General features: G+C 40.5%; 1 protein-coding gene across 1 annotated transcript; it reads left to right on the forward strand.

The window, feature by feature from the left end:
• The first annotated feature begins 2,304 nt into the window (after positions 1–2,304).
• On the forward strand, positions 2,305–5,498 carry LOC120081622 (uncharacterized). The gene is made up of 4 exons (XM_090315658.1): positions 2,305–2,681; positions 3,318–3,613; positions 3,906–4,310; positions 5,149–5,498. Exons 1-4 carry the CDS (start codon positions 2,305–2,307, stop codon positions 5,496–5,498), a joined length of 1,428 nt encoding a protein of 475 aa, XP_090171784.1.
• Positions 5,499–11,025: the final 5,527 nt, after the last annotated feature.

An 11,025-nucleotide genomic window follows, 5' to 3' on the forward strand; every position in this document is an offset into this window, starting at 1 on the left:
TATTTCTTATTATTCCTTATGGTTTAATCAGTAGAGCTTTCCCTTTTAAACCAGAAGGAAATTTGGGCAGCACTTCCCTCGCGTTTCCTCCTTCTAACTAACAGAATTACTTCACCCTTTCCACACGATTTTTACTATTGAGTTTTGTTTGAGAATGAGTTTAACTTCCAGCCCAAAGCCTCCTATTTATACCCGTTTCCAGCTCTTCTCTGTGTGACAACTCATCCTACAAATGGCTTCTTTAAAATTACTTAGGTTTAAGAATTTCTCTTAATAAGACACTAATTTTGGCTAACATTTGCCCTTACGTCATCAACCTTTCTTTGTATTCAATTTTAGGGTTCTCCATGTATAATCTATAAGATCGTGGCCAAATTCAAAGCATAATCCACACTTCTATCCAAATCTCGCTCTCTCTGTTCCAAGAATCTCACTCTCTCTAGCTTTCTCGCTGGTTTGGCTCTCGTGGCTCTCCCTCTCTCCAGATTTCTCGTTGGTTTACTCTCATGGCTCTCGCTCTCTCTAGCTTTCTCGCTGGTTTACTCTCGTGGCTCTCACTCTCTCCAGCTTTCTCGCTGGTTTACTCTCGTGGCTCTTGCTCTCTCCAGCTTTCTCGTTGGTTTACTCTCGTGGCTCTCGCTCTCTAGATTTCTCGCTGGGAATCTCGCTCTCTTCAATTTTCTCTCCAATCTCGCTCTCTCCATGTTTCTCTCGAATCTTGCTCTCTCTTCGGGCACTTTCTTGCTGAGAATCTCGCTCTTTCCAACTTCTAATTAATCCTCCCTGATTCTACCCCCTTATTCATTATTTTTGGATAATTAATAAATTTCTTATTTTTTTTCAATTCTAAATTTTCACCCGATTTTTCTATTAAATTTATTTTTTTTTCGGCTTTCTAAATTAGAGTTAGGGTATTACATTTACTACCCCCTTAAATAAAATTTCGTCCTACTTAACATTTGACATTTAATTTCTTGTAGTGTTTGCGTACAAATTTGGATTGTTAGACGTACCCCCCAGGCAAGGGCAGATTCTCAGTTAGAAGATGTAGTTTTTGACAGGATAGTGCAAAGATTAGCAGCTAGTATGGGCTTTACACGAGCAGACCTAGAGAAGAAATATGGTATTGAGAGGTTTAAAGCCCTAGGGGCTGTGACATTTGATGGTACAACAGATCTGGCTAAAGCTGAGTTATGGCTGGATGTAGTTGAAAAATGTTTCAATGTTATGAGTTGTCCAGAGGACAGGAAATTAGGATTAGCCACCTTTCTATTACAGAAAGAAGCAGAGAAATGGTGGAAAGTGATATCCACCAGACGAGCCAGTACAAATGTGATGTTATGGCCTGAGTTCAGAATGGCCTTTGAAGATAAGTATTACCCCAGCTCGTTTCGGGATGCAAACAGGGATGAGTTGCTCAGATTAACACAGGGAACGATGTCAGTAGTGGAATATGAGAAGAAATTTACAAAGTTATCATAGTATTCCCTGCCGATTATTCCTGAGGAAAGAGATGGATGCAGGAAATTTGAACAAGGTTTGAGGAAGGAAATTAGAACTCCAGTGATGTCTACGACTAATTGGCTAGATTTTAACCAGTTAGTAGAAACAGCAACACGAGTCGAGCGGATTTGGCAGATGATGAGCAGTTGTCAAGAGGCAGCGAGGTAGTGGTAGGGCCTAGAGACAGGGGATCCCGACCTCTAGTTGCGACGCAGACTAGTGGAAGTCAATTCTGGGGAAACTAGTTGGCAGGGATCTAAGAAAAGAAAAACAAGACCCTTAGCCAGTGTAGTTAGCCGATCAGAGATGCCACGAGCTGATGAGTCGGTAGCCAGCACAGACAAAAGACCGACGTGCCCTAGTTGTGGCAAGAGGCATTTTGGGGCATGCTATAGTGGCAGAGGTATATGGTTCCAATGTGGACAAACCGGGCATTTCAAGAGGGACTATCCCCAGATGAATAGGGACGTCCCAACAGCACAACAGCTGACCTTCCAGACAGTTAACCAACTAAAGAGTGCTGGAAATCGAGGCGAAGGGTCAAGTGATGCCAAGTAGAAGAATATCGTAGGTCGATCCCAGCAGCAGAGGTGAGTGTACGCCGTGACACTTCAGGAGGCAGTGGAGTCTCCAGATGTTATGACCGGTAATGTTATATTATGTGGACAGTCTGCTTATGTTTTATTTGATCTTGGTGCCACACATTCATTTATATCTAGCATGTGTGCATCTAGTATAGATAGATTGATTGAACCTATGCCTGAAGAGTTATTTATCTCTACTCCTTTGGGAGATGTGATAATGGTAGATGGATGTTATAATCATTGTGTGGTACTGATCAATGGTCAAAACTTCTATGCTGATTTACTTCCCTTAGAACTGTTGAAGTTTGATGCTATCCTAGGGATGGATTTTCTAAGTAAGTATCATGCCTCAGTAGACTGTTACAAGAAGGAAGTAGTACTTAGAAAATCAAATGGCCAGGATGCAATGCTAACAAGAATCAAAAGATTAGCTGCGGGGAATCTGATATCGAAAGTGAAAGCTCGAAAGCTGTTAAGCAAGGGATGTAAAGCCTATTTGGCTCATGTAGTGGTTGTTCAAGGGAAAAAGATAAACCCAGAAGATGTCCTAGTGGTAAATGAGTTTCGGGATATATTCCCTAAAGAACTACCAAGGTTACCAATCGACAGGGAGGTGGAGTTTACTATTGACTTAGTTCCAGGAACAACTCCTATATCACAGGCACCATATAGAATGGCGCCGACTGAGTTGAAAGAATTAAAGGTTCAACTGCAAGAGTTAATTGACAAGGGATACATTCAACCTAGTGTATCGCCTTGGGAAGCTCCGGTATTGTTTGTGAGGAAGAAAGACGATACACTTAGATTGTGTATCGACTATAAGCAGCTGAATAAGGTAACGATTAAGAAAAAATATCCGTTACCACACAATGATGATTTTTTTTATCAGCTAAGAGGAGCCACGGTGTTTTCAAAGATAGTCCTGAAATCGGGTTATTATCAACTGAAAGTGAGGGAAGCTAACATTCCTAAAACCGCATTTAGAACAAGATATGGACATTATGAATTTTAGTAATGCCATTTGGATTAACAAATACCCCTGCGGTATTCATGGATCTTATAAACAGGATATTTAATCCATACTTGGACTAGTTCGTGATAGTATTCATTGATGATATACTGGTGTATTCTGGTAATAGAGAGGATCGTATTACCCACCTGAGGATAATATTGCAGACGTTGCGAGATAAACAGTTATATGTAAATTCAGTAAATGTGATTTTTGGTTAGATCGGGTAGTATTTCTTGGGCATTTGTTTCAGCAGAGGGCATTAGTGTAAATACCCAGAAGACGGAAGCAATAGTTAAATGGGAACGACCCACGACCGTTTCAGAAATACGCAGTTTCCTAGGGTTGGTAGGTTATTATCGGAGGTTTGTGAAGGGTTTCTCTAAGATAGCCCTTCCATTGACGAAGTTGACTAAGAAAGGCGTGAGGTTTGAATGGTCGTTGGAGTGTGAACATAGTTTCCAAAAGCTGAAGGGGAGACTAGTATCAGCACCAGTGCTTACCTTGCCTATTCCAGGTAAGGAATTTGAGATTTATTGCGACGCATCCCGACAAGGATTGGGATGTGTGTTGATGCAGGATGGGAAGGTGATTGCATATGCCTCTCGTCAACTTAAGAAACACGAGGGCATCTATCCTACACATGATCTGAAGTTGGCAGTAGTTGTTTTGGCTCTGAGTTGTGGAGACATTACCTATTCGGAGAGCGCTGCAGAATATTTATAGATCATAAAAGCTTGAAATATATCTTTGATAAAAAAAAAAAGAGTTGAATTTAAGACAACGAAGATGGATTGAATTGATTAAAGATTACGATTGTTCCATCGAGTACCACCCTGTTAAAGCTAATGTTATGGCAAATGCACTAAGTAGGAAATCCTCGGGACCTAAGGCCATTATTGGTTTAATAAGAGGAACGCTATTGCAGAAGTTCAGGAATTCCAGAACCGCCTTATCAGTGGAACCGTCAGGAGGAATGATAGCTACTTTTCAGATAAGGCCGACCTTAGTAGAAAACCTTAAGTGGAATCTGTTGGAAGACCCTGATCTTCAAAAGATTGCAGATGATGTAAGTAAGGGCATTAGGGTTGACTTCCAACTAGGAGCAGACAATGTGCTAGAAAAGGAGGGGAGAATGTGTGTGCCTAACAAACTACAGCTTAAACAAGCCATTCTAGAGGAAACACATAGTTCCCCTTATGCTATGCATCCAGGTAGCACCAAAATGTATAGAACTTTGAAGAAATCTTATTGGTGACCTAGGATGAAGAGAAACACAACATAATATGTGGACAGATGTATAATCTGTCAGTAAGTAAAACCTGAGAGACAAAGACTAGCAGGATTACTCAATCCACTTCCAGTGCCTGAGTGGAAGTGGGAGCATGTGACAATAGACTTTCTGTTTGGATTGCTCAAGACACCCTCAGGATTTGATGGCATTTGGGTAATAGTCGATAGACTAACTAAAACGGCCAAGATCATACCAGTAAAAGTTATTTTTACACTAGACCATCTAGCTAATTTATGTGGATAGGATAATCATTCAATATGGAACCCCAGTGTCGATAGTGTCAGATCGAGACTCGAGGTGTACTTCAAAATTTTGGCCTAGTTTACAGAAGGCAATGGGCACTAAATTGCATTTCAGTACGGCTTTTCATCCGCAAACAGATGGACAGTCAGAAAGAACTATACAGACATTGGAAGATATGTTAAGAGCTTGTGTGCTATAATTCAAAGGAAGTTGGGATACACACTTATCGTTGATTGAATTTTCCTACAACAATAGCTATCATTCTAGTATTGGAATGGTTCCCTATAAAGCATTGTACGGCCGACCTTGCAGGACTCCAGTGTGCTGGAATGAAGTCGAAGAACGGAAATTACTGGGTCCAAAATTAGTTCAACAAACAACAACTAATGTGAAACTTATCAGGGATAATCTTAAGGCGGCCCACGATAGATAGAAGAGCTACGATGATAAGCGAAGAACAGAACTAGAATTTGAAGTTGGAGAATGGGTATTTCTTCGGCTGTCCCCATGGAAAGGAATTCTCCGGTTTGGGAGAAAAGGGAAGTTAAGTCCACGATACATCGAACCATATGAAATTATAGAATGGGTTGGTCCAGCAGCTTATAAGCTGCAGTTGCCAAAGGAGCTAGCTCGTATTCATGACGCATTTCATGTGTCGATGCTAAGGAAATATGTGCCTGATCCTATGCACATACTAGCAACACAACCGGTACAACTCAAAGAAGATTTATCTTACAAGGAGAAGGCCATCGAGATCGTGGATAGGAAAGACCAAGTACTTAGAAATAAGATAATTCCTTTGGTGAAGGTGCTATGGCATAATCATGGAATTGAGGAAGCTCTTGGGAACCTGAAGAGCAAATGAGGAAGAGATATCCTCAACTTTTCAAATGACATATCAGGTAAATTTTGAAAACGAAATTTCTTTTAAGGGGGAGATGATTGTAAACCCCGAACTTAGGTTCCCTAGATAAGCATGTTTAACCAAAGAAATGTTATATTACATATTTATTAAGTAGAAATTCATGTTTGTTTATAGGGATTATGAAGGAAGGGAAGGAAAATATATATAATGAAGAAACTTAATCATTAGTCTGGCTGGAGGCACTATGTAACGACCGGATCCATACACATTATGATCCGACCGCTACGGCATGCATACTTAGACTTTTCTATCATGAGATGAGTTTGGTGAAAATTTCAAAGAACATATCTAAATTTTATTAATTAGATAGAAAACTATATAAAAAAGTTTATTTATCAAAACACCAGGATCCATAAAACAATAGCGTGGTGGTACAAAATGCATATGCCTATAATAGTGAGTTTGATGGTTGGCCATTTGAGCGACATCCAATTCTGCCATCTACGCTGTGTCCTTACCTACAAAGTCTGTAAAAATATAGGATGAGTATATAATATACCCAGTAAGTATTTCTCACATAAGGTAGTGACCAAATGCACAATCACAAGCAATATGTCATGAAAACATATGATCGGGACCGAAAACGTATAATAACATGTGGTGGTCGGTTATGCTTCCAACATAAATCTCTCCGCCCTGATAGGAAGATGAGGACCTAAGCGAAAACTAACCCATCTAATGATTAGCGAGTCATGCAATCAGTAGAGCCAGAGTCGCATCCAACATCAACCATTAGCATAATCGTAATATTGGACTAGAGGGGTGCAACCATACATACCCTGCTAGTCCCTAGCATAAACATATCGTAAGATTAGGCCTGAAGGGGTGCAACCATACAGGTCCTGCCAGCCCTGGAAGCATAAATTTCTTCGCCCTGATAGGAAGATGAGGACTTAAGCGGAAACTAACTCATCTGATGATTAGCGGGTCATGTAGTCAGTAGGGCCAGAGTCGCATCCAACATCAACCATTAACATAAACGTAAGATTAGATTGGAAGCATAACTTACACCTAATTAAAACTTGATTTTAACGTAATCATGAACAAACATAATGCATGGGGTCCTTTGTAAAGAAACGTGTTCTAAACATGTAATGCAATATAACAATTAACATAACCATGCAACATAATAAAGGTACACTACCATAGAACACTTAAAGAGAGGGTGAGATAAACTACTTACCTTGACTGTGATCTAATTATTCCTTATTATTCTTTATGAATTGATCAGTAGAGCTTTCCCTTTTTAAACTAGAAGGAAAACCTTGTCTGTGATCTAATTATTCCTTATTATTCTTTATGATTTGATCAGTAGAGCTTTCCCTTTTTAAACTAGAAGGAAATTTGGGCAGCACCTTATCCGAGCTTTTCTTTTAGCCTCACAGAACTTCCTCACTCAAACTTACTATTTCACACGATTCTTTGTTACTGAGATTTGTTTGAGAATGGGTTAAATCTTCGGGAAAGGGTCCTATTTATAGTAGTTTCCAGCTCTTCTCAGTGTGATAAATCATCCTACAGGTGGCTTCTTTAAAATTACTTAGGGTTTAAGGGTTCCTCTCAATAAGACACCTAATTCTTGGCTAACATTTGCCCTTACGTCATCATTCTTTGTTTGTATTCAATTTTAGGGTTTTTCTATGTATAATCTATAAGATCGTGGCCAAATTCAACGCATAATCCATGCTTCTGTCCAAATCTCGTTCTCTTTGTTCTCAGAATCTCGCTCTCTCTAGCTTTCTCGCTGGTTTGGCTTTCGCGACTTCCGCTCTCGCGACTTCCGCTCTCGCTCTCGCTCTCGCTCTCACTCCCGCTCCAGCTCCCGCTCTCGCTCTTGCTCCCGCTCCCGCTCCCGCTCTCGCTCTTGCTCCCGTTCTCGCTTGCGCTCCCGCTCGTGCTCTTGCTCTCGCTCCCGCTCCTACTCCCTCTCTTTCCTACTGTCTCGCTAAGAATCTCGCTCTCTTTACTCTCGCTCTCTTTACTCTCACTCTCTCCAATTTTCTCTCCAATCTCGCTAGTTTTCACGCGTGGTTGCCTTCACTGCTTGTGGATTCCACTTCCTTTTTTTAACTCTTTCAAATTTTAAGAGTATATGGGCAATTAATTCACCTCCAATTCTTCCAATGAGCAGTGCCCAAACAAAAAGTTATCTACTGCCCGTTGTCTCCTGAATTAGCTAGCGTCAAACTTCTAATTAATCCTCCATGATTCTGCTCCCTCATTCATTATTTTTGGATAATGAATAAATTTCCAATTAATCCAATAAATTTCCAATTTCCAATTATTCATTTTTTTTCCTTCTAAATTTCCACCCCTTTTAATAAAATTTCGTCCTGCTTAATATTTGACATTTAATTTCCTGTATGCGTACAAATCTGGGTCGTTATACACTAAATGTAGGGTGATGTGGCAATCTACTCTTTGAACTCAGGAAGCGGTAGAAAGATTAAAAGGGAAGTGAAAATTCAAAAGCATGGTTTCGGCAATTGACAAGAGCACATTTAGCAAATTTGGTGCCATTTGAAAGTTGAGAGAATCTAGTTTTCAAGGTTATCCTACCGGAGAAAGATTGCAAGAGGAGAAGAACAAAAGTGGAGAATTTGCAAAAGTGGCAGAACCTTGAATTAATCAGGGCCCAAGGTGAAGATTGGAAGCTCCAAGCCAAATTACAAAGAATTTTTAGCTAAACTTTTAAGGTAAGAAATTTAACTCAATTCTAATCAAGTTTGTAGAAGGAAGTTTCTTGAAAAGAGCTCTGGATTGTGAGTTATGAATTTTTAAAGTTATATCAGGGAATCGGTGCATAAGCAGACAACTACTTGGGATGAACAAACAACTAGTTCACTGTGGGAGTTAGAGCGAGATATGGGGATGAGGATCTCACTTATAAAGAAAATCTCGCTGATATCGCTCTAGAGAATCTCACCGATCTCGCTCTAGAAGAAAATCTCGCTAGGAATTGGGCTGAGTATCGCTGGTAAGGTGAGAATTGCTAGGAAAAGCCTGATCTCGCTCTAGAGGATCTCGCCGGTATCGCTCTAAAGGATCTCGCTGGTATAGCTCTAGAGGATCTCGCTAGCATCGCTCTAGAGGATCTCGCTGACCTCACTCAGGGAGATCTCGCCACTAAGCTGTCTGTGTTGAAGAAATTTCCTTTAATAAATGAATTACTTGAGGTATTTTACTAAGAATTCTAAGTAGTTTAACTGAGAATTATATCTTTTCAGGCCAATAAGAGCTGGGGGAAACGTATAAACCATTAAGAGCCTGACGAACTATTAGTGCCTAAATAAACTTAAGGTTTCCAATACTCATGCATATATGATCAAGTAAAACACAATTACATTAATGATGAATTTATACTTCCTCAAGCAACAAACGGTTAGAGAATAACTTAACGCATGTTTCCCGGCTTGTATGTGTGTAACACAGGCCAAGGTATGTCGTGTAACAATTACAAAAGCTAGGTTTCTGATTTTGATATATGCTTCCTAAAGGAAGGCTATGAGAGAATGAGTTCTTATGTAAATGAGTGGCAATGGAACAGTTCTTGTGTAAATACTAGGCAGAGGAACTTAATTTGATGTTACAAAATACACATTTGATACCGAAGGACGTTTGAGAAGGTATCTAACCAATTTGGTACCGAAGGACATTTAAGAAGGTACCTGGCAAATTTGATATAGAAGGACATTTGAGAAGTTATCTAAGCAGAAGTACCTAAGATATGATGGTACTTAATATGGCCACGTGCACGAAGGCAGTTATAAATGAGAGATCAAAGTATGGGTCTCTTAGCTGGTAATAAACATTTGGGAGCTAGAGCATTTAGGCTCGTTCTCAACTAGGGAATAATAATGTTTGATGATGTCTGACAATGGTTTAAAGCTATATTTCTAGACAATTGCTTGAGTTTACTCATTGGTATATTTACATGTTTATGGGGATGCCATGCTTGTTGCTTTACGATTCTACAATGGGCTTTTAGCTCATGGAATTTCTGTGTTTTCCCTTCTCATGTAGCGGTCAGATTCCTCAGGTTGATCCTGCTGCCGCTTGCCACTAAAAGCCTCAGCTTATTAAGAAGATTTACGTTATTGATCTGTCTATATACACAAGTTTTGAGAGGGACTAGGGCTCTATTAGAGTTGTTTGGGCCATCTGTGAACGTTTCATCTCTTAGATGTTATATTATGGTTGCATACATGTGTTATATAATATTTTGTAGAACCTTAAGGAGGCGTATCTTATTCATACATTATTAATTTTTAACAAGTTGGCATTTAGATTAGAGGCCTAAGGTGTTGGGTACTGGCAGTAGGGCTAGTAACTACCGCGGTCATATCCCCTTCTAGTTTCGAGAGGGTAATCTGGGAGAAGGTGTGACACGATGCATCGATGCCAAGCTGCCGGCCAAGCTCCCATGCCAAGCAACTCATGCGAGCGATGCATTGATGATGAGTGAGCGATGCAATTGATGCTAAGCAACTGTCCTATACGTTGAGGCCGTGCGACCTTGTTATGCGTTGGAGGCTATGGCTTGCACGATGGATGCATTGGACAAATGCCATGTGATGGGCTTGGTTGGACGCATAGTGGTTGGCTCGTGTGATGGTTAAGGCTTGCGATGACTGAGTGAGTTGGGCTGCGATGGTGCTGTGTTAAAAATCAAGGGAAACCAAGGGTTACTATGCGTTGAATTCATCCTATGCAGTTATACCCGAGCTAGTGGTATGCATTGAGAAGGGGTGTTGGTCATCACCCTGGTGAACGAATATTAAGTAGAATGGACGCATAAAGAGGATGAGCTCATATGGGGGACGTCATCCTAACATGTGGCTTGTTGGGAAGAAATCTTAAGCCTTATGAATTTGAGGTGGATGCATCAGGAGACATGCAAAATTTGGTCCCATGTGTTGGCTTGGTAGGAGAAGGACACCCAACATTGCATTGATGGTGTGAGGTGAAGACACCTTAAGTAGGAGGTGGAAAGGGCTGGAGGTTGGCAATTGCTAAAGGAAACACTTGGATGAGGAGGTGTCAACCTTGGAGAGCCTTTGAACGCCTATAAATAGGGCTAAGGACTTCAGATGAGGACTCAATTCTCTTCAAAGGACATAAAGAATAGCGTATTGGGACGAGGCTATGCGTTGATTGTAAGACCAAGCATTGGTCAAGAGATTCCAAGAGGGGAGATGCTGTCGGACAGAAAGGTCAGAAAGTAGCATCAATTTGGGAAGAGAAGTTCTCCTAGAATACTCATGTGTTTGATATGATTCCAAAGCCATTTGAATGCTAAAAGAGATAGTTTTCATGATGGGATGCCGGAGAAGAAGCTCTAAGGAATCATGCTGGAGAAGGAGGAAAAGACCGAGGGGTCGAGCTGTGGGGTAAGTTGGGCCAGTCTTGATTTTTAGAACATATTTGTAGAAGAAATTAACTCGAGATAAAGCGTAGAACTATGCGT

Source organism: Benincasa hispida, chromosome 7, assembly GCF_027475165.1.
Source record: "Benincasa hispida cultivar pf3 chromosome 7, pf3_genome.v1.1, whole genome shotgun sequence".
NCBI classification, from domain to species: domain Eukaryota; kingdom Viridiplantae; phylum Streptophyta; class Magnoliopsida; order Cucurbitales; family Cucurbitaceae; genus Benincasa; species Benincasa hispida.

Excerpts from the sequence above, each read along its gene's own strand:
- LOC120081622 (XM_090315658.1), top strand. The coding sequence starts at position 2,305 with ATGGTAGATGGATGTTATAATCATTGTGTGGTACTGATCAATGGTCAA. Across the intron at positions 3,614-3,905 it reads GCTTACCTTGCCTATTCCAG|ATTACGATTGTTCCATCGAG; the intron begins GTAAGGAATTTG and ends AATTGATTAAAG. Across the intron at positions 4,311-5,148 it reads CCCTTATGCTATGCATCCAG|GAATTCTCCGGTTTGGGAGA; the intron begins GTAGCACCAAAA and ends CCCCATGGAAAG.